Raw genomic sequence first — 24717 nt, forward strand, 5'->3', positions numbered from 1 at the left:
ATTGAAATTCTCTCTCCTTTGGTATATCTCACAATATTCAGTACGATGCTATTGCTAGTTAAGACCAAGAAATATTAACATATAGTGATGAGAAATACTGAGTCTGAAACTACTGGCATAACTCAATTTGGGAAAGATGCTTTCCTGAGAGGAAGGCTGTACGCTTCTGTACCAAATCCTATTTCCCCTTTCTGTTCACATTATAAATGTGATTCTGTGGAAAGCATATTGGCTCCCAAATTCCTGTATTTCATCAAACATTTACTAAATGTTGACAAGGCTACAGATATGAATAGGTTATAATTCCTGTCTTCAAGGAGCTTATACTCTACAGATGTAGATAAAACAAACGCACAACTATAATGCAAGACTCAGGCCTATAATGTAGACTCGGACATGAGATTAAGGGGAAAAAAAAGTGTTACGGGAGGTCCTACGTAAAAGGCAGAAGACATAATAAAAGCATGGTTAAATAAACAGCAAACTTACTAAAAATCAAGTTTAACAAAAATATAATTTTGTACAATAAATATTGATAATATTAGAAGTAAGGAAGAAGGCATGACGTAGCTGGAATTATTTCACATATAAGCATGGTAGCTTAACAAAAAGATGATAAAAGAAATGAACAGAAAATATACCCGCTTGCTATCAAACTCCTTCCCAATTTTCAATAAAATATTTGCTGAGAATCTATTACATGCAACAAATAAAGACACTGAATCCTGTGGCACTAAGGAGGGGCTGAAATAAGAGAGGTGATTAGAAACTGCAGGGGCTTCCTTTCAGCTGCAGGCATGACTGAACACATGGAGCAGGACATTTTACTGGCATGTAGGAGTAAAATGGAAACATATTACATAAAATCCATGACTAAGAGGTCCTGAAAATGTGGTCATCATGGACTCAGGTTTTGATTTATAGGTAAAGTTTCTCTTTTCTGCATATTATAACATATACTCTTAGACAGTAAGACTCTAAATAGTTTACTTTTCTCAAGCCTGAAATAATGGACATAAAGTGCACGCCTGAACAACTAATATGAGTACAGGTTCAATTAAAACATAAGGTTAGGGCTTCCCTGGTGGTGCAGTGGTTAAGAATCCACCTGCCAATTCAGGGGACACGGGTTCAAGCCCTGGTCCGGGAAGATCCTACATGCCACAGAGCAACTAAGCCCATGCGCCACAACTACTGAGCCTGCGCTCTAGAGCCCGCAAGCCACAACTACTGAGCCCACGTGCCACAACTACCGAGCCCACGTGCCTAGAGCCCGTGCTCTACAACAAGAGAAGCCTCTGCAATGAGAAGCCCGCACACCACAACGAAGAGTAGCCCCTGCTCACCGCAGCTAGAGAAAGCCCGCGCGCAGCAACAAAGACCCAATGCAGCCAAAAATAAGTAAATAAATAAATAAAATTTAAAAAGCCAAAACCCCAAAATCATAAGGTTACAACTCACAGTAATATAACAAGGCACTTAGGTGGTAAATTTTGTAATATAGCAAAAGCTTTGATTCAAACAAAGTGAGTTAGTCAATGGAGAAAACACAGAAGTTATTGTTAGGAAATAGATTACTTTAAACGTTTATAGTTTATTCTGGAATAGGGGTCAGCAAACTGTGGCCTGAGGCCAAATCTAGCCATGGTCTGTTTTTGTAGGGACCCAGGAGGTAAGAATGGTTTTTACAGTTTTAAAGGATTGTAAATAACATAAAGAGGAATAGGCAACAGAGACCATATATGGCCCACAAAGTCTAAAATATTTACTCTCCGGCCCTTTACAAAAAGTTTGCTGACCACTGTTCCTGAGTGAAAAGCACAAGTTGTTCAAATAACAGCTACTATATTGTTCAACAAAAACTGTCTTTATTCAAACCAATCAGTTGAAAAAAATGTGAAAAGAGAATAAAAAACCAGTGATTAACATTAGGTAGATGGTTTGGCTCTGTGATGCCAAAGAACTTATATGATCTAAATGGACATGTTATTTTTGTATCAGGAAGAGACAACCACATTTTTTCCCCAACACATTTCCATAGCATTTTTATTGCAATCAGAATATTCCTCTTCCTTTGGTCTATTCAGTAACGGTATATTTTCAGAGTGGTAAGACCTGATGTTACCTGTGGGCACAGACTGCTCTTGAGTGCTTTTCAGTTCCACATTTGGTTTTATATCTGAAAAGAAAAGGATTACAAATATTAGCTACTTAGAGTAAATTTTTTCAGATTTGAGCACTCTAAATTTAATAAGGATACTATTTTGGAAGACTTAATTGCTGATTTCCTCTTCAGATCAGGACTAATTCTTTCTCTATATCCTCCCTAAAATATGCCTCAAGGAGAATAAAAGGAATCCATGCAGCAATTATACTTTAAAGAGATTAAGTGGAACAAATTAGTACTTTGTATTTACCCACATACTTACCATTTCTGGTGCTTTTCATTTTTTCATAAAGACCTGAGTTCCTTTCTGGTATTGTCTCTCTTCAGTCTAAAGAGCTTCCTTTAGCATTTCTAGTAGGGCAGCTGTATGAATGACAACTGTTCTTAGTTTTCATTTATTTGGAAATATCTTTATTTTGCCTTCAACTTTAAAGGTTGTTTTTACTTGACATAGAATTATGGGTTGACAGTTTTCTTCTGGCACTTTAAAGATGTCATTCCACTATCTTCTATCCTCTGTTGTTTCTGATGAGAAGTCAGTGATATTTTGTATTGTCGTCTTCCTATATATATGTACTCTTTTTCTCTGAATGCTTTCAAGATTTTCTCCCGACTTTTGGTTTTTAGCAGTTTGACTATGATATGTCTAGGTGTGGTTTTATCCGCATTTATCCCACTTGGGTCCACTGAACTTTTTATGTGTAAAATTATGTTTTTCACCAAACCTGAGAAATTTTCAGACATTATTTCTTCAAATATTTTTTCTCCTCCATTCTCTTGCCCCTTTCATTCTAGGACTTCATTTACATGTATGTTAGACTTTTTCATATTTTCCCACAGTTCCCTGAGGTTCTATTCTTCCCCCCCCAAATTCTTTCCTCTGTTGCTCAGATTGAATATTTTTATTGATAAATCTTCAAGTTCACTTACTCTTTCTTATCTCATCTTAATGTGCTGTCAAGCCTATCCAGTGAGTTTTCTATTTCAGATATTGTAATTTTTAGTTCTAGAACTTCCATTTTGTTCTTTTTTCTAGTCTCTCTGCTAGATTTCCTTTTTGCTAATTCATTACAAGCATATTTTCCTTTGCATCTTTTTTTCTTTTTTGTGGTACGCAGGCCTCTCACCACTGTGGCCTCTCCCATTGTGGAGCACAGGCTCCGGATGCGCAGGCTCAGCGGCCATGGCTCACAGGCCTAGCCGCTCCGCGGCATGTGGGATCCTCCCGGACTGGAGCACGACCCCGTGTCCCCTGCATCGGCAGGCGGACTCTCAACCACTGCGCCACCAGGGAAGCCCTCCTTTGCATCTTTGAGTATAATTATTATACTTGTTTAAGATCCTTGTCCAATACCTGTCACTTTGGGCTCAGTCATCTTTGGTTTCCTTTTCTCTTGAGTATGGGTCACATTTTCTTGTTTCTTCATATAACCTAATAATTTTGGATTGTACCCTGGACATTATAAAGATATTACAGAATTTCTGGAGTCTGTTATGTTCTTTTGAAGCATATAGGATCTTTTCTTTGTTTATTTTACTTTTTAAAGCATGTAGTTAAACTCAAATTCTGTTTCATTTGTGGTGGGCAGCAGCTAGCATAACCAATTGTCCCAGTATACTTGGGATTGAGGATTTTCCCAGACCCCAGAACTTTCACAGCCTCAGGGAACCTGGGACAAGTTGGTCACTCTTGCAGAAGTGTAAATCTCTATTCAGTTACTTTCACCTCTGATGGATTGCTCAGGGTATGATCCATACATGTGTAGTTCAAGGATTAGCTAAAGATTTGGTCCAGCCAGAGAATTTATACACAAAAGCCCTCTCTGTCCTCTCCATTCTAGGATTTCCCCCTTTGCCTCCCAACTGTTGTGATTGCTATCGTTTTTTAAGCTAGTAAAACTGTGGATTATCTACTCAAGTTTTGGTCACCCTGATGCTAAAACTGGGGCCTGCCCTTGGGCAAAAAAGCCATAAAAACAAGTTGGTAACAGGTAACAGATTTTTTTCATACTTTGTCCAGAACCTATAATTGTTATCTGTTGGAAGTTTGGTTCAATAGGAGGTACTCTTCTATTACTAGAAATTGAAACTCTTGGGACTTCCCAAGTGGCACAGTGGTTTAGAATCCACCTTCCAATTCAAGGGATATGGGTTCAATCCCTGGTCAGGGAACTAAGATCCCACATGCCACGGGGCAACTGAGCCCATGCACTGCAACTACTGACCCTAGTGCAGCCAAAAAAAAGAAAGAAAGAAAGAAAGAAATTGAAACTCTCCTTTGTTCTTTTTTTTTTTTAATATTTATTTATTTATTTGGCTGCACCAGGTCTTTAGTTGCGGCATGCAGGACCTTCGTTGCCACGTGCAGGTTCGTTGTTGCAGGGTGCAGGATCTTTAGCTGTGGTATGTGGAATCTTTGGTTGCAGCATGCGGGCTCTTAATTGCGGCATGCGGGATTTAGTTCCCTGACCAGGGATCGAACCTGGGTTCCCTGCATTGGGAGCCCAGAGTCTTAACCTCTGGACCATCAGGGAAGTCCCTGCTCTTTATTTTAATGGTGATCATATACCCAAAACTGCTCCGGATAGCACTGATTTCAAATATTCTATACCATATTTTAGACATATTCCAATTATTGTTTTGAAAAATGTAGTCACTGTACTTACATTCTACCCTAATTTTAAAAGTTTAACATACCACCCATTAAATGTTAGCAGCAAAGCATAAAGGCAGGGAAAATACAAATATTTTTAAAGTAAGCAAAGGGGCAGCCTGCTATGTGGGGTCAAAACCCAAGATGGGTGAAAGAAACATCTATACAAGGAATGGGGACAGGCAAGGCAGGCTGCTGGAGACCAACCAGCATGAAGAGTGTGCCTGTGTGTGGTGGGCATTCAGAATGAAATGAGGAGGGATTCTATATGAAGGGCAGACAGCATGGGAAGTCAGAGCCTGAGACAGATAAGGAGGGCGGGAGAATTACGTGGCCTGGAGTGTTACAGTCTGAGAGGCATGAAGAGGATATCCAAGTAAGTGATGGCCTAGCATGAAGAGTCAGAGCCTGAGCATAGTGAAGAAGACATCTATGCCTGGGGGTGCTCCGGTTTCAGAGAGTAAACAGGGCGAGCAAGGTACCTGCACAGGGATGGGGGGGCTGGCACCAAGGAGCCCAAATGGAGTGAGGAGAGTTTGTGTGCATGGATGCGGTCCAGTGCAAAGTGTCCAAACTTGAGTGGGGTGAAGAGGGCATCCACATATTAGGCGCAGCCTTGCACTGGGAATGTCAGACACCAACAGCTGAAAAGGGTCTCCACATAGATCAGTGGCTGTAGGACAGAATGCCAAAACCCAAATGAGGCAAGGAAAGCATCTTCACTGAAGAAGAGATGGCAGTGGCGATGGATGACTGATTATATAAAGGAGGATTGATCAAATAAGGAAAATATAATAACAGATAATGAGACCCAGGTTTTCTCTGTCAGAGAAGGGAGTTACAAATATGGAAACCTGTGGTCCTATACTGGAAGTGCAAGTATTGGCAGGAACACATGGCTTCTACTGTATATCAATTGATACAAAATATAGATGTAAATGTGTGTATATGTATGGCATACATACACATAGTCTCTAGCCCTGTCCACTGAGAGCACCTGGGAGCAGTGACACCACAACAGCTTCTAGCATATAGATATTAACTTCTAAATATCATTCTCAACTTAAAGGAACCAGATTCCTTGGAAAAATGGCTGACTCCAAGCCTGGGGCAGGGAAAGTACAGGTGAGACTGGAACATTTTGTTGTGCCAGAAAGCAAGGAAGTGCTCACAGAACGAGGAGGATATGTTAAAAGGATATAGAAATCATTCTGAAGGGGTTTCCACTCGCCAAATCTGAGACAAGGGAGCATCAAAATTATTATGATAGTACTAGATTATAACTCATTGAAAAAAAACAGAAATTCATGAGTCCATATTGACACTAATAAGAAAGTTAATAAGTTGGAAGCCTAGTAACAAATGGAATATTTATATAGATTCAAAGTGCTTCTCCTCAAAATACTTATTATTACAAACATGAAAAGAGAAACTATATAGTGGAGAGCCCTGTAGACACCACTGTAACTGAGCAAAGTGATCATCATCAGTAATGGGACAGATGAAAATTATATGCCCACTGATAATGAAAAGAACACAGCATTATACTTCCCTGGTAGCGCAGTGGTTAAGAATCTGCCTGCCAATGCAGGGGACACGGGTTCAAGCCCTGGTCCGGGAAGATCTCACATGCTGCAGAGCAACTAAGCCCCTGCACCACAACTACTGAGCCTGCGCTCTACAGCCCGCGAGCCACAACTACTGAGCCCGCACGCCTAGAGCCCATGCTCCGCAACAAGAAAAGCCACCGCAATGAGAAGCCCGCGCACCGCAACGAAGAGTTGCCCCTGCTCGCCGCAACGAAGCCCGCGCGCAGCAATGAAGCCGCCACGCAGCCTAAAATAAATAAATAAATTTATATATAAAAAAACCCCACAGCATCACTTCTGTGATATTCCTGTCAAATATGCACAACATGAATCTAAACGTGAGAAAACAAACTAACTGAGGGTACTTTACAAAATAACTGGCTTGTAATCCTCAAAAGTGTCAAGGTCGTGACAGACTGAGAAACTATTCCAGACTGAAGGAGAGTGAAGAGACGTAGCAACTAAATGCAATGTATGATTCTGAGCTGAATCCTCCTGAAGTAAAGGACGTTATAGAAGTAACTGGAGAAATCTGAATGGGGTCTGAGGATTAAATGGTAGTCATGGGGACTTCCCTGGTAGTCCAACAGCTAAGACTCCGTGCTCCCAACGCAGGGGGCCCAGGTTCAGTCCCTGGTCAGGGAACTAGATCCCACATGCCGCAGCTAAGATTTCACATGCCACAACTAAAAGATCCCGCACCCGGCAACGAAGATCCCCCATTCCACAACTAAGATCCAGCACAGCCAAATAAATAAATAAATATTTTTTTAAAATAGTAGTCATAGATCAATGCTAATTTCCTGATTTTGATGGTTGTTTTGTGGTTATGTGGGAGAAGGTAGAACACACACTAAAGTATTCAAGGGTAACAGAGCTTCATGTCAGCAACTTACTCTCAAAATTTCCGGAAAAAAATAGTTTTTTGTACAGTATTGCAACTTTTCTGTAAGTTTGATAGTGGGTTTTTTTAAGTTTTTTTTTTTTTTAAAGCTAACTGTGAAACCTTTAACTGCACACTAAAGGGATTCTGAACAGAAAAAAAAAGAAAGGAAGAAAACTAGCTCAAAAGTTTCACATGAACAATCTTCATGTGAAAACACCTTTTAGTTACTACAGAGCAAGATGGCTTTTGATTTGGTGACCTAAAGGAAAAAGGTCCTGGTCCTCTGAACCTTTTAAACTCTGACTGTGACATTTAAATATCTCTCAATATTTTTTCAAGCAGTCTTTGTGTGCTGTAAATAACACCAGAAGGAACTGAGTACAGTTTCCAAGAGAAAAAGATTTGACTATCTGAGTATTCAGAACTTGAAGGAGACATTAAGGCCATCTATAATCAGGCTACATGGATGTTCTTCTTAGGTGCTAAAAAATACTTAAAAGACAAGGACAAAATAGACTGAAGTGCATTTCCCCCCTTGAACTCAAAGGTCTTTATAAACATATGAAGTCCAGTAGTGAACAGATGGTAAAGGAATTCCCATCTGAAGACCAGAAACCTGTTAAACATTTCTAAGTGCAGCAAAAGTTTTACAGTTTTTAATGGATCATTTTGTAATTCCTTCATACTTCAGTCCAAAAAAGACTTCAAAAAGTTTCCATGATGGGGTCTACTGGGGTCTTTTTTAATGTGTTGGCAGTCTACATAGTTTTAAACTATTTTCCAAAAAGAATGCTCTAGAAAGCTAAGAAGGAAAGGTCCCTATATTGCTTTTGATAGAAATATAGTTCCCTTTACTGATATTTATACATATCTGATGCAAATGATGGAAGAATCCCAAAGTGGGTTAATTTTGTTGAAATACAATTCTTGTCAATTTTCTACATCTCTCCTTTTACTTGAATTGGTAAAGCATGCTCCTGCCTCAGGACCTTTGCTTTTACCCTTCCCTCTGATCAAAATGTTCTTCCCTTAGATAGCCACGTGGCCCACTTCCTTTCTTCATTCAGGTGTGTGCTCAAAAGTCACCTTATTGAACAAGCTTTACCTGACTACCCTATAATAAAATGTCATCCTCCATTGGCACTTTCTTTTCTCTTTATTTTTCTTCATAAAATTTCATTTTCGGACTTCCCTGATGACGCAGTGGTTGGGAACCCACCTGCCAGTGCAGGGGACACGGGTTCAAGGCCTGGTCAAGGAAGATCCCACATGCCGCAGAGCAGCTAAGCCCGTGCACCACAGCTACTGAGCCTGCGCTCTGGAGCCTGTGACCCACAACTACTGAGCCCACATGCCACAACTACTGAAGCCCACACGCCTAGAGCCCATGCTCCGCAACAGGAGAAGCCACCACAATGAGAAGCCCGTGCACTTCAATGAGGAGTAGCCCCCACTCACTGCACCTAGAGAAAGCCCCTGCACAGCAACGAAGACCCAAGGCAGCCAAAAATAAATAAATAAATTTATTTTTAAAAATTTCATTTTCACCACCTGACATACATTTGTTCATTTTTAAAATCTGTCTCCCCCCACCAGAATGTAAACTCCATGAAAACATGGATGTTGATTGTAATTTTTATTGCTATTTTGCTGTATCTTCAGCTCTCAAAATAGTGCCCATTTGTGATAGTCACTCAATAAATTTGTTGAATTAACACATGAATTTTTATATCTCTATCCTTGCTACTTATAAACACTCTAGGTCAAGGTTCTGCAAACTATAGCTTATCACCTGCTTTTGTATGGCCTGTGAACTAAGAATGATTTTTACATTTTTTAATGGTTGAAAAAAATCAGAAGAATACTGTTTCATGCGACTTGAAAATTAGATGGAATTCAAATTTCAGTGTTAATAAAGTTTTATTGGAACACAGCCAAATCCGTTCATTTACCCGTTGTCTGTGACTGCTTTTGTATTCCAACAGCAGAGTTGAGTACTTGTAACAGAGACTATATGACTTGCAAAGCCTAAAACATTCACTATCTGGTACTTTACAGAAAAAGTTTACCAAGACCTGCTCTAAATCTATTTACTGGCACTAATACTGAACTGTCCAATATAATAGCCTCTAGCTACATGTGCCAATTTGAGTTTAAATTTAAGTTAATAAAAATTAAAAATTTAGTTTCTCAGTTACCCAACCACATTTTTTTTTTAAGATTTTTTTTTTTAAAGGTTAAGTCTTTTACTTATTTATTTATTTTTGGCTGCGTTGGGTCTTCATTGCTGCGCGCGGGTTTTCTCTAGTTGCAGCGAGCGGGGGTTACTCTTCCTTGCAGTGCGTGGGCTTCTCATTGTGGTGGCTTCTCTTTTTGCAGAGCACGGGCTCTAGGCATGCGGGCTTCAGTAGTTGTGGCACACGAGCTCAGTAGTTGTGGCTCGCGTGCTCTAGGGCGCAGGCTCAGTAGTTGTGGCTCACGGGCCTGGTTGCTCCGCGGCATGTGGGATCTTCCCGTTCCAAGGCTCGAACCCGGCTCCCCTGCATTGGCATGCGGATTCTTAACCACTGCGCCACTAGGGAAGTCCCCCCAACCATATTTTAGGTACTCAACAGAACACGTAGCTAGGGGCTTTCATATTGGAAAACACAGATAAAGAATATTTCCATCACTGTAGAAAGTTCTACTGAATAGCACAGCTCTAGATTTTAGGATATCTCATTGTTGCTTGGGTTACCACTCACTGCAAAGCTATTTATTTAAAACAAACATTAAAACTCTGGATCAGGAAAAAACAAGTAGATCAAACCATGTATAAAAACTAAATATCAACCAAAATTCTAAATATATTATACTAGGAAACAGCTTAACAATGACCATCTTCTATCAATATTTTCAAAACTCCTGCAATTGGAATTTCAGGCAAAAGCATTTTCCATTAATGCAGTAATCAAAAAGATAAAGGATCTAAACAGCACCCTTCATACAAAGCATTTTACAAATTTCACTGATTAAAAAATTAATGTGACTTTTCAGAGGGTTAAAAAAAAACCCACATGATGCCAAACATCCAGATAAAATATTTTAAAATGTATCTTTGTATGTGTACAAATATAAACTCAGCATATACATTGGGATTTTTTGATATCATTAGGTAAAATCATTTTTCTTACCTCATTTTAAAGCCAACATTACAATCAAGCAGAAAACCCTAGTTAACACTCTTTCATATCAATTGCCCCCCTGCTCTTCCCGTAACTAAATAACTAACTCCTGATATATTTTTGGTTTAAAATTAAATCATTAGTGTCTTCCACTGACACTTTACCTCTTAAATAACAAATCTTGTGAAAGGTATAACTAGTCTCTTACTGACACAGCTCACAAATATATTAGACTGTAAAAGTTAAAGGTTATTTCTTTTGTTGTATCCCAAGCACTGTGTAAATTCAAAGCTTTACTAGCAATCTCAAATTGTTTTCTTCCAGTATTGAAAACAATCCTCATGACATGCTTACTGAGAGATGACAATTACAAATTTGTTTTTATTCCTTCAGATTCTCTTTCCTTCAACAAAGATGCTATTTTTAAAAATTCACTAGTTAGAATTCTTTTTAAAAGATACCAAGATTTTTCTCTGAGATTCTAGTATTTTATGTGTTGCAAAATGAAAAGGGGTAGATTACGAACAAAATTTAAACTTGGAAATGGCAGGAGTCTGGTTAATTGAGATTTTGTCAAAATTCACATGTGAATAATATGTTATCTACCAACAAAATCAAATATTTACATTAGCAACAAAATTGGCAACCATATTTTTAATTCAAATGGTTATAAACTTGTCTTTATTTTGATACTTTAAGAAATCATCATTCAATTAAGAATACCAGCTAATACAATTCTACTCTTAATTTCAGAGATCAGATTTCCACTTGTGGGTCTGTTTTCCCAGTAGGAAGTGTAGATGCTAAAGGAGAGCAAAATGTCAATCTCAGAAAGAATCATGTACTGAGTTTGCCAGCTGTCAGCAGCACTGGTGCCTGACAGCTGCCAGAAAGCCGTCTCTGAATGTTGACATTCTCCTTTACCTTCATAACAATAAACTGATTCCTCTATCCCCATACCTCTTTTTAAAATCTAAAATGTCCACTTTTACTTTTTAACAAAAAGCTTTGGAAACTGAGTCGCTGACTACAAAAATGTATTCATAATTGAAACATGCACATTCAGGACGACAAATGTGGCACAGAAGTGTTAGCTACTACTTCTGAAAGATCCTTCATGAGTTCTCTTTATTACTACCACATACAATCATACCTGGAATCTTACCATCACAAGAACAGTTCTGTATAATAATTTAAAAAAATGATCCCTATAACCAATGAAATTAGAATATTAGAATTGGAGTAGGTATCTTAACTACCTTACCTCTCCTTCCCCTGCCATTTGATACTTGAATTTCCTCCAATATCTCCCTATTTGGGTTGTAAAGTCTCTGCTTAGACACTTCCAAGTGTACAGAAGTTATACCTTTCCATTTCAGAAAAACTCTAATGGTTTAAAAAGTTCCTCCTTAAATGTAGTGAAACTCAAATTTCTTAAACTGTCCATTTCAGGTCCTAGTTCAGCTTTCTGGGAACATCCAGAATAAGTTATTACGTAAATGCTACCACTCAGTTCCCTAACCGTGGTGACAGCTTTCTTCTGAACCTGGTTTTGTTTGCCTTTGGTCCTCCAAAAATGTGGCATCAAGCACTTAGCCCAGGAGTGCAAATGAGATTTCGTATTATCTCATAGCATCTCTGGAAGATAAACACATGCAATGGCATTTATTATTCTCCCCATTTTACAAACAAAATTTAAGACACAAAGAATGACAAAAAATATAAAATCATGTAAGTGTCCAAAGGTACAATGTCAGCAGCACATTATGAAGAGAAGCAGGATTCCTTTCTTGAGTTTCACCTTTGTTTCAAAGAATTTAAATGTTTTAAGGTGCTTTCCTATACAGATTATAAATCTTAGAAGAAAGTCAGAACTAGAAGAAATTTTAGACCCAATTAATTTCAAACACCTCAAGTGACTATGACTGAGAGGAAAGGAAGATATTAAAAAGGGGGGCTAAATAAATAAATAATTTTAAAAAGAAAAAGAAAAAGGGGGGCATGCCTTAAAATGAGAGTAGTCTCTCCAGCCATGAAATACTTCCTTCCCTTCCTTCTTGGATTAAGGTAAAGGTTAAGAAACATCAAGACTACTTGTCTAAGAACATCAAACAAATACAGCCCACGTTACCATTTCAATACTTCCTACCTTACCCTTTTTTACAAAATATTCCATTTTTTCCCTAGATTAAATTCTAGCGAAGAAATTATAGACTGTGGGGCACAGGTCTAAAACAGCAAATTCAATATCTAGTGTTATTTTCCTTGAAAGGTCAGTTACTCTAAAGTTGTAGAAAAATAAGTATATTTATATTTTAGCATGGATATCACATGCCAGCAAATGAACATGTAGAGAGAAAAGGAAGAATGGGCATTTCATGTCATTGATACTTTGAAAAACTGTGCATAAGTGGTTGAATCCAACATATTCCAAGTAAGATTTTCATTTTGTAACTGTAAAATGCCTAGTTTCTGAAAAAAAATAACTGATGTCAAAAACAGTTATGATGTTCTTATTATGATGTCAAGAATCATCAATTTGAAGTGGGTAATAGACTTAAATGTGAAACTTAAAACAATCAAATTTCTAGAGGAAAATACAAGAGAATATTTTCATGGCTTTGGATAGGCAAAGATTTCTTAAGCAGGACATAAGGTACACTTAATCCCAAAAGAAAAAAAAGTGATAAGTTAGTCTTCATTAAAATCAAGAATTCTGGGCTTCCCTGGTGACGCAGTGGTTGAGAGTCCGCCTGCCAATGCAGGGGACGCGGGTTCGTGCCCCGGTCTGGGAAGGTCCCACGTGCGCGGAGTGGCTGGGCCCGTGAGCCATGGCCACTGAGCCTGCGTGTCCGGAGCCTGTGCTCCACAACAGGAGAGGCCACAGCAGTGAGAGACCCATGTACCGCAAAAAAAAAAAAAAAAAAAAAAAAAATCAAGAATTCTATTTATCAAATAGATAGAGAAAATAAATAAGAGAAAATATCTGCAATACACATCTGATAAAGTTTACGTTTCTAAAAATTTTTTTAAATGCCCACAAAATCAGTATGAAAAATACAAACAACCCAACTTTTAAAAAAAATGTGCAGAAGACTTACAGCACTTCAGGAAAGAGAATATCTAAATAGCCAATAAACATATGAAGAGGAACTCAACATCATTATTCACCAGGAAAATACAAATTAAAACAATGAAATACCACCAGAACGGCTAAAATTAAAAAGACTGACAATAGCAAGTGTTGACAAGATGTGGAACAACTGGAACTCTCAGACAGTGCCAGTGTGAGGGTAAACTGTCTCTAACCACTTTGGAAACTGTTTGGCAGTATGTATCAAAGCTAAATACACACCTACCCTATGACCCAGAAATGCTAGTCCTAGATACACATCCAAGAGGAATGAATGTATATGTCCACCAAAAGACATGTGTAAGAATATTCATCATATAGACAAACACTGGAAACAATCGAATGGCCATCAACAGTACTGTGTATAAACAAATTGTGGTATATTCATACTATTCAATAATAAAAGAGAATGAACTACTAATAAATGTAACAATATGGATGGATCTCAAAGGTATCTTGAGCAAAAGAAGCCAGACACCAAAAAAGTACCTACTGTATGATTTATATGGAATTCAACAACAGGAAAACTGATCTATGATGACAGAAGTGTGAATAGTGTTTTAGTTGGGGTAAACGGAGGATTTTTTGTTTTTTTGTGTGTGTGTGTGGTACGCAGGCTTCTCACTGCTGTGGCCTTTCCCGCTGTGGAGCACAGGCTCCGGATGCGCGGGCCCAGCCGCTCTCCGGCACGTGGGATCCTCCCGGACCGGGGCACGAACCTGCGTCCCCGGCATCGGCAGGCAGACTCCTAACCACTGTGCCACCAGGGAAGCCCAAGGGAGGTTTTATAAATGGGCACAAGGGAATCTTCTGGGGTGATGCAAATGTTCCATAGCTTTTTTAAAAATTTATTTTATTGGAGTACAGTTGATTTACAATGCTGTGTTAGTTTCTGGCGTAAAATGTTTCATATCTTGACCTAGAAGGAGTATAGGTAAAAATATATATAGGTAAAAATTAATCAACCTATATATATGTAAGAAAGGTATACTTCATCATATGTTACTCCTTAATTTAAAAAAATCTATTGAATACAAACATTTTCAAATATCTAAAATCCCAGGGGAGTTCCTTGGTAGTCCAGTGGTTAGGACTCGGTGCTTTCACTGCTGAGGCCCGGGGTTCAATCCCTGATCGGGGAACTAAGATCCTGCAAGCCACACAGCACGGCCAAAAAAAAAAAAAATCCCAAACCTTAGAAATGCAATTATAGCAGTATCTTCCCACTTACAAAAAAAAGTCTGAATTTCAAGGGTTTCCCATGAGTCTTCTATAGCATCTTTATACCTTATATGTATACCAACCATCCACTAATGGGTGCCATGTAAAAATTCTGAGAGGAAATTTATTTACATGTTATGTACCAAATAAATATGAAGATATTTTCAGTGATAGATAATTCTTCAATCAAATTTTCCTGATAATTGAGATTTCAAGATCTGTTTCAGGACTTCCCTGGTGGCACAGTGGTTAAGAATTTGCCTGCCAATGCAGGAGACACGGGTTCGAGCCCTGGTCTGGAAAGATCCCACATGCCGCGGAGTAACTAAGCCCGTGCGCCACAATTACTGAGACTGTGATCTAGAACCTGCAAGCCACAACTACTGAGCCCACGTGCCACAACTGAAGCCTGTGCGCCTAGAGCCCATGCTCTGCAACAAGAGAAGACACCGCAATGAGAAGCCCGTGCACCGCAACGAAGAGTAGCCCCCGTTCGCCGCAACTAGAGAAAGCCCACGCGAGGCAACAAGGACCCAACACAGACAAAAATAAATGTATTTATTTATTTAAAAAAAGATGTTTCAATTTTGATCTTTGATTTTTTTTTTTCACTAAACTTAGGCTACAGATAGTTTGTGCCATTCATCTTTGGAAAACAAAAACAAACAAACAAAATCTCTCGATCCACATCCATATTTCTCTCCAGCAACAGCCCCACTTATTTCTCCGCTTTACTTTCTAGCTAAACTTCTGGGGAAATGGTCTGTAACAATGTTTCTACTTCCTCTATTCCCATTCCCACTTTCAATTAGGCTTCCATCCCCACAACTACACAAAAAACCACTTTTGTTAAGGTCACTAGCAAGTTTTATGTTGCCAAAACCAACCCCCACTTTTTGTCCTCACCTTACTTGATTTTCCAGCAACATTCAACCACCCACTCCTTCATGAAACACTCTCCTCTCCTGAATTTCTGTTACACCACACTCTGCTGGTTTTACACCGGTCTTGCTGTGCTGTTCCTCTCATGCTAGCCCCTCCTCCTCTATCTGACCACCTAAGTAAGATGCTTCTCAGGGCTCAAACCCGAGCCCCCTTCTCACAATACATTCTCTCTTTAGGTGATCCTAATCATTCCCATGGCACTAAATATCAACTATGGGCTGAGGATAACCAAGTTTCTATCTCTAGCCAGACCTTTTATTCAGAGGAGAGGTTCACCAACCCTGCACCAACCATTATTCTCCATTTTAGCACTTTTTAATTTCCTTCATAGCACTTCAAATAATTTTAATTATTTCATTGGAGATTTATTTGTTTGGGAACCTATCTTCTTCAACTGACTGTAAATTCCATGAGGGCAAAAGCACTGCTGTCTTGTTCACCATTGTATTGCCAGTAGTTTGCATACATGACACATAACAGGCATTCAATAAATATTTTTGAATGAGGAATGAATGAATAAAGATTTCTGGCTTTTGAATTATATTGTGTTATAAATGTTGTATTACAAGGTAAGTCAAAATTGAATGTTCTAAAACTTCATTGCTCAGCTATCTTTTAAAACCAGCATTTAAACAATAAAAAATACATTCTAAATACATATATAAAGATGATGCACTACTAATCCAACATGTGCTATGAGAGTGATAATAAGTTTCACTAATACTTTTCAAACTGTGGGCAATGCTTATCAGACTTCAGTGTGCGCAAGAATGCCCTAGGAATCTTGTTGAAATGCAGACTCTGATTCAGCAAGTCTGGCCTGAGATTCTGCATTTGTAACATGTTCCAGATGTTGCCAGTGCTGCTGGTCCACAGACCATACTTACAGATTAGCAAGGGTCTAAAAGATCCTTGTAAATAAGTTATGAATTAAACAGACCCTAACTTTGTGTCTAGTAGATACAAGGTGATTTTCGTACACATTATCTTATTCAGGCTGTGGCTGGCTCTCGTAGTATAATAAACTTAGAGTAGTTCTCAGCCTTACCAAGACCAAGTGCCCCCTCTTTTAGAAAAAATACTTTATAATACCTCTTTACTATCGTAAATTAAATATAACCTATCCAAGTTTTCCAAAAATAAAGCCCTAACTGTAACATAAAGGTGAAATAAATGATAATAAAATAATCTGTATTTTAATATGTAAATATACCAGAACAATTATTCTAGAAGACATAATAAGAAGGTGGTCAGATATGTTCATAGAATCATCATGAATGCAAGAGACAAAAAATGCAAGATACAGGCAGCATCAATAATGGCAAAAGTCTCGGCTCCGAACTAAAGAAAGAATGATCTTCTCTTAATTTATATAGTAGTTGCATTCTTAAATAATTTAGATTGTATTAAAACCATGCAAGAATACTTTATGTTTGTATATAAAATGCAGTTAGGTTCTAGCAGTCATTAGATGACATAAAATATTATTAAGTTTCAGAAAAGAGAGAGATTCCAACCTAGAATGAGGAACAGCTTCCTAAAAGGCTGCCAGGTACTGATCTGAGGCAAAGGAAGGAAAGGGTCAACAGCTAGGTAGACCTAGCAGTGGTCTCTCTAGTGATATTCTTTTTTTTTTAACATCTTTATTGGGGTATAATTGCTTTACAATGGTGTGTTAGTTTCTGCTTTATAACAAAGTGAATCAGTTATACATATACATATGTTCCCATATCTCTTCCCTCTTGTGTCCCTCTAGTGATAGTCTTACCTAAATAATTTTACATGAGCAAATATGCACAGGAAAAAAATAGACTTTGTGGACAGGAAAAAAAGATCATGCTCACCAACCTACACATATTTTTTATAGACGTGGAGTTGTATCATAGCTGATGTAAAATATAATAGCTACAGTCTGAAAAACTAATTTTTCTAATATTTAACAACTAATCATTTTTCCCATCATCTGCCTTTATTTCTGTAATTAAAGAACCATTTGTTAATGCTTATTAATAGTTGACTATATGCTTGTATACAGTGTAGATAGCACCACAAATGTACATCAGAGGCTTGATTTAAATTTCATTTGACTTTCATGCGTATCATTTACGCATTACGTATCAGTGCAAATATTAATGCACTGAGGATTATCCATATAAAAATTTATATTCTGGGCTTCCCTGGTGGCGCAGTGGTTGAGAGTCCGCCTGCCGATGCAGAGGACACGGGTTCGTGCACCGGTCCGGGAAGATCCCACATGCCGCAGAGCGGCTGGGCCCGTGAGCCATGGCCGCTGAGCCTGTGCTCTGCAACAGGAGAGGCCACAACAGTGAGAGGCCCGCATACGGCAAAAAAATAAAAAATAAAAGAATTTAAAAAAATAATAAAAATTTATATTCTGACCTAAAAATAAAACTTTTTAACCAAGGCTTTGAAAATACTAAAAATTTATAAGTGTGACATGAGTAAGATGGTGGCTCTGCAGTGGTATATTTTTTCCTGTGCTTACTTGCCCTTGTAAAATTGTTCAGATGTGCCAAATATTCTGTTATGTCAATAGTCTCTCAAATAGATAATACTTTGCAAATAAACTGATAGTGCTGTGAGACAGAACTCAAGTTAAGTAAAGTGTGTTATGCTCAACTTTAAGAAGCAGCACATTTGTTGTGAAGAAACAGTTTACTGTAGGAATTGCAGTGCTTCACTGTAACACTGCAGAGAATGTAGCAAAATTTTTAAACAAACCCAAAAGTTAGATTTCACTACATCATTTTGCCCAGAGTAGAGCCAATATTGGATTAGAAAAAGATAACAGTGTTCATCCTGTGGGATTTATCCAACATTCCAAACTCTTCTATCAAACCTTTAACAGCACCTCTGACGAATTAACCAGCAAAATTAACTAGTTTCCATGTCACTATTTTCTTCACTATCTTTACCATAAAAGCTGAACAAATAAATAGTCAAATGACCAAACACACAGGCAACTCATTCATTAATTTATTCAATAAATATGACTACAGTCCTACTATGTGCTAGGGACCAGGCTGGGTACTAGTTATCACTGGTGATAAAAAGATCCCTACACTTTGGAACTTCACAGTCTAGATGGGGCTACAGGTGTACTAATGACCAAAATAAGCAAGAAACCTAGATAAATAATCCTTAGATAATTAAGAGTTAAGAGTAGAAAATACTGTTACGTGCTATTTCATCAGTGATGCTATTGAAGTGTTTTCCATTTCTCTTATTTTACAAAAGTTTCTTTTATAAACCTACAAATAACCTGATGTGCCAAAAATGTCATCTCTAAGAACACCTGTTAATAAATACAATTTGTGATATGCTGCCAGGTAAGCTGATTCTGAATTTTTGACAATGAGTAAAAAGTACTGCTCCCAAAATGCTTTTATTCTGTTTCATATCCCTTATTAAACACTTAGTTGTTTATATTTCCTAGATGGAACACATATCCAATATAATATGGTATCAACTCCAAATTATTTCGATTTACCCTATACCACTCTGGACTCTAAGAACTTTAATTTTGGACGCAAAAAGCAGATTTCAATTAAGGCTGAAAAAATGATCTCATTCAGGATCACTGGGGATTAAAATATTTTGATAGATTATATAGCAATAATAATTAATAGTTATATATAGATCACTTTTCAAATAATCCACATATAACAGAAATATGATTATTGTTTCATCATTTCATCCTTTTTAAAAAGTGATTCAAAAGGCCTTAGGGTCATCCTTATGATTTCTAATTACTATGAATGTACCAGTTAATGAGAGAGCTGTGTTTTTAAAAGGCTTGATAGCAGAGTATACTCTGTGTCCTTGTGATGTTTAGAGTCTCTTTTCACAATAATTAATGAGTATTTAGCACACCCAAGAAGCATTTCTTGGGCACTTACTACAGGCCGGTTTCTGTGTTAATCACTCAGCTCTTCTCATACACGGTCTAGAACTACAGCTTGAGTCAGCAGCCTATTAATATTGGGTGTCTGATAAAAGATCTACCAATAATCTTTTAGTCCTAAGTAAGTGTAAATATATACATTTATACACTGATGACAAGCTTATAACAATGTATTAAAAAAGGTATCACTGGAAAAGTGTATGCTAATTTTATAGCACCATCTATATATCTTATTGATTGAGAAAGAAAGTTTCCCCTCGTATTTGATCCATATTCTAATGGACTAATATGTGATCCTGAAACCGGCCGATGTAAAGATAAGATTTAGCATTAAGTGATATTCTAGCCTAAAAACCAATAACATTTTTTTTCTAAGTTTTCTCTTTTTGTTATACCACTTAAGTACTTTAAAATTTTTCTGAGTTCTAACAAAGAATTGCTAGCACCAATCCCTTACTCACAAAAATTAATTAAATAAAAGGCATCACAATAAACATGAAAATTACTTTTCAGCACCATTTTAAAACCTGAATGCAACAAACTCTGAAGGTCTTTTATGAACCAGAAACTGTTCTTAGCACTGAGCATACAAAAATAAGACACAGTTTCTGCCCTCAGAAGCTTAAAGACCAGTGGGGGAATAAACACTTAAATTAATAAATAATTTCAATACAATTGGCTGAAGTATGCACAGTAAGGAAAGGTCCTTAGCCTAGCTGGAGGGAGGTGACGGGACTGAGTAGAATGACCACCAGAAGAAGTGGTGACCACTTTTCAAAAAAATGACCACCAGGGAAAGTCATGAGAAGGAGGTCCTTCACAGTGATAATGCCTCAGAAGAGTCTCGAAAGATGAGTAGGCATAACTAGGTAAAGAATGGGGTGAAATTTTTAGCAAAGACATGGAAGTGTGAAATAGCATATTGGATTATAGGAAGCACAAATGGGAATTTTCTAAAATTATGTTCTACGTGGACCCCATGGCCTTTCTGGGGCTTTTGTTCCTTTGAATTTTACCATTTCAACGTTCACATGTTCATAATACAGGGCTAGTAAACTCTACCATCTGGAGGCTATATCTCTGTAAATCCCAACCATCCAGGACATAGAAAGAAACCCAGAAATGAAAAATGGCTACCACGAAAGTCATGTGGTGAGAAGCTGACATCAAGAAGGAAACAAAAATTACACAATAACCTGGGAATATTTAGTGTAGGGGCATTCAGCTCTACACAGTTCAAAACCCCGTGAGAAAATACTATAGAACAATACATTACCTGATGGTCAAAATAGTGAGCCTGAGTCACCAAGATAAAGTTTTCTCTTGTGGACCTTGTTTACAAAGCAGGGGGCTGTGTAATAAATACTCTTAGAAAGACTTCTATCCAATATTGTTGAAATAAAAGGTCACATATTAAATGAGAAATATGCCAATACCTGTAAAATTCATTATTTGTGAACCACCCATTTCTCAACCATATCAGACAGAAGGGATATTATTACAGCACAAATAACAAAATTTAGTAACATAAAGAATCTCTGGATAGAAAATATTTAGGATCACAAATTGTGAGAAAAGAAAAAAATTATAGTTTTTGATTTATTATATGCATTGTCTTTTCATTTTTACATGACAAGCTTTCTATTTCAAAAGCTTATTTCATCTGACATCTTCACACATAGAAACTCTCAATAAATGTCTGGTAATGAATGAAAAAATGAATGAATTTTTAAAAAGGATTTTATATGCTGAAGGAATGACTGACTATATAGCCTCACATTTCACAATAAACTATAGCATATTAATTTGACCCCCAAATTAGGCAGAAAATAAAAGTATTCCATAAAGTGCTCTACTTGCTTATATTGCCAAGAAATGAGAGGTATACACTATAGGTCAAATTCTAGATTAAGACCAAAATATCAAGATAATATGAAAGTACTTTATTTAAGTATCAAATATATGAGCCAGATTAGCCAATCTTGGGTGGCTATAATGAACCAGATATTTTGCTACATCAAATACTCTGGTCCTCAAGGACCTGATTAGAACAGCCAAATTCACATCACTAACCTTTTTGTTAATTTTATTTTTTGATTTGTGTTGAAGTTTTTGCATTAAGCATACCATATAACATCTATCTGTATGGACCTATTAATATAATCTCCTCATCTAAACTCACAACTTATCACTGATCCAATTCTATATTCTACATATTTCCATTTATAGTCTGTTCATTTCAAATCAAATTCTACACAAGTTTTCACTCCCTTCTTATTCTGACTTATCTAAAAGCCTTTGTTAGGGCTTTAATATCTTAAATTATGCTATTTAGTTAATAATTTCTTTATTTCACATTAAATAAATGAATTCTGAAGTCTTAACATTTACAGAGAAACATTCCAGTTTCCACTGTCTTACAGTATTCTGTATGTTATTCTTGAGAAGTGAAATGATTAAGACTAGGAAAAAATAGTGTTAAAGTATTGATCTATAACTTCACAAAAACAAATTCAGCAATTCATTTGTAATAATTAAAGCATGAGAATTTTTAAAATTATTTTTTCATACTGTACAGCAACCTAATTTTTTTCCTGTTCTTGGCCAATGAAATCTTTACAGGTTAAAAATTACACATCATAAACCATTTTTCAAATAGTCAAAGTGCAAATTTTTCAGAGTTATTTTCAAACCTTGATAATTTTTAAAAACTTAAAACAGAGAGAGTTTTGCATAAGAGAAAACACGACGTATTATTCAATAATAGCCATTTAAAATTTTCTACATACATACTGTTCATTGACTTATCATTTGGCATTCTACTTAGAGGGGAAAAAAAATGTACATAAGGGCCAAGTCAGTTTTAAAAAATTATAAACATACCCACGTGCAAATTGAGGATTTAAGACCACAGTATTGCACTCAATTATACTGTGAAACAAAATTTATCTCATGTCCTAAAGCATTCAGTCAAGTTTTAATAACTTCATATACCCTAGACCTAAAGCTGCCAAAGATGAAGGTTCATTGGCAATAAGAGAGCCTTCGATTATTATGAAGAAAATGTCCATGCTATTCGTAATATTTATCAAGTTAACATTTTAATCACGTGTCAGTATCTCATTTATTAATAGAATGAATACATTTCTCACAAATTCTGATTTTCTGTTACCACCTCCCCCCAACTTGAGATGCGTCTGCCATTTTCAAGGTTTTAGAAACACTTGTTGAAAAGACAGACCACTGGAAAGTTTACAATAGTAGTGTGAAATTTTAATTATCCCAAGGAAGTACATAGTGAATAATTTTTAAGAAGCGAGGATAGTTTTATGACTTTCAAAATTAATTCAAATGAAACAACGTGAGCCTGATTTTTGCTTTGAGTAAAGAAGTTATCATTAGAAGATTGAGTTCCAAGGGAACCACAAGCGCCAACACTGTAAAATTTACCTTCCCATATGACAGCCTTTACCCTTAGAAGAAAAAAGTCACCTTTCATTCTAAAGAAGTTACTCAGGTTAGCCTAGTTCCAATAGACAGTGAAACCATGGACGAAAAAATCATGCAAAAGGATTAGTTATTCCAACTCAGGTTTGCTGCCATTTCAGGGACACCCCATAAGTACTCTTCCTCTGCAGACTTAGAGTTGACCCCTGACAACCCCTAAGAAATAAAATTGTGGAGAAGTTATCACTGTCCAAAGCTGGGGGGTGGGGGAAGGGGAGCAAATGAGAGATGTATGAGAACCGACACGCTTTGCCCTCCGAAATGCCTCATATTTACTTTTGACAAAAGAAATAAATAGAAGCAAAACCGAGATTCAGAAGGAACTCTCTCTGCTGCGTGCACCGGTAGAGCATTTTAAAGACCCTTTAGAAAAGAAGCGGGCTGGAGGCTCACCTTCCATCTCGCCGCGGGGCTGGGCTGGAGCTGCCGGTCTGGCTACCCGGCCTCTCCACGTGCTCCTGCAGTCGCCGGGACGCAGCGCGCAGCTGGCGGGAGATTCCCAGCGCGGGGAGTCCCCGGGATCCGGCCGCCGCTTCGGCGCAGATTGAAAGGGACAGGAGCCGGCGACCGGCCGGTGCGCGGGGTTACAGCGGCGCTGGCTGGCGGCGGCTTTAAAGGACGCTCACCGCGGAGCGCCGGAGGTACCTACCGTGCCTCCAGCCTCCTTTTGAATGTCAAAGCCAAGAACCCCGATAGGATGGAAACGGTGCGACTGTAAATTGTCTCAGAATGTCTATTTTGGAAGGATAATGGATGGGAGAGTAATATCACGTGGCGGAAGGGAGGATCTGGATTGATTCCTTTCAAGTATAAAAGAGGTTTGTCTTAAATTGAGCAAAATCTGGAACTTTGGGTCTAGATTCAGGGATGATAGCCATGAGTGCCATCGATGAGAATTCACTTCATTCGATGTATTATGTTTTACTTTTTCAGTTTTTCATTTCACATAATAAAAGTTCTTGGTCCAAGTTTTCAGAAACTTCTGAGACAGTTCCGGAGTATTTTGGCACTTTCATCAGCTCAACGTTTTCATTTTTGGAAGCAATTCTCTCACTTTGTTTTCCCTTCTGGGAACTGCTTGGTTTATTTGCCACCACTCACAAAATACTACACACTCTATTTATGTGTGTTTATTTTCTGCTACCTTGCCTTCCTCCAAATAGGATCTGAAACAGCTTACAAAACTACGTATATAATGTATCAGTGCTAAGGGGTTGGGGTTGGGGAGACACAATAAGAGTAAAATTAACTCAAAGATGTTAGCACACATCTTTTCCCAACATCCTTCCCACTTTATAGAGGTCAAGCACGCACTTGACTATAGGGAGAGGAAAGGGAAGTGACCACATAATTTTTCAAAAACAGAATTTTTCTTCACACTGAGGTCAAAGGGACATTGTTCAGGTGAGTCCTCAAAGTTACCCAGTGTGCTGAACTGGACAACATGTAAATGATCCTCAGAAAGACCACTTTCACCCTTGTTAGAAACTTACGTTGTTGATATATATAAATATATTTGAGACTTAA

At 37.6% G+C, this 24717-nt stretch overlaps 1 protein-coding gene across 4 annotated transcripts in view; it reads right to left on the reverse strand.

The window, feature by feature from the left end:
- The window catches only part of IKZF3 (IKAROS family zinc finger 3), an 87097-nt gene extending 63201 nt beyond the window's left edge, over window positions 1–23896 (reverse strand). Inside the window, exons 1-2 of one of the 4 annotated variants that reach the window (XM_032616773.1) lie at window positions 23584–23896; window positions 2126–2179 (exon numbers count right to left, since the gene is read on the reverse strand). In XM_032616773.1, coding sequence (XP_032472664.1) covers window positions 2126–2179; window positions 23584–23590 — 61 coding nt within the window. In that variant the 5' untranslated portion in view covers window positions 23591–23896. The remainder of the gene's footprint in view (window positions 1–2125; window positions 2180–23583) is intronic. The other 3 variants (XM_032616772.1, XM_032616775.1, XM_032616774.1) reach the window with 3 other exon arrangements.
- Between the last annotated feature and the right edge of the window lie 821 nt (window positions 23897–24717).

This window comes from Phocoena sinus, chromosome 20 (assembly GCF_008692025.1).
Source record: "Phocoena sinus isolate mPhoSin1 chromosome 20, mPhoSin1.pri, whole genome shotgun sequence".
In the NCBI taxonomy this organism is placed as follows: domain Eukaryota; kingdom Metazoa; phylum Chordata; class Mammalia; order Artiodactyla; family Phocoenidae; genus Phocoena; species Phocoena sinus.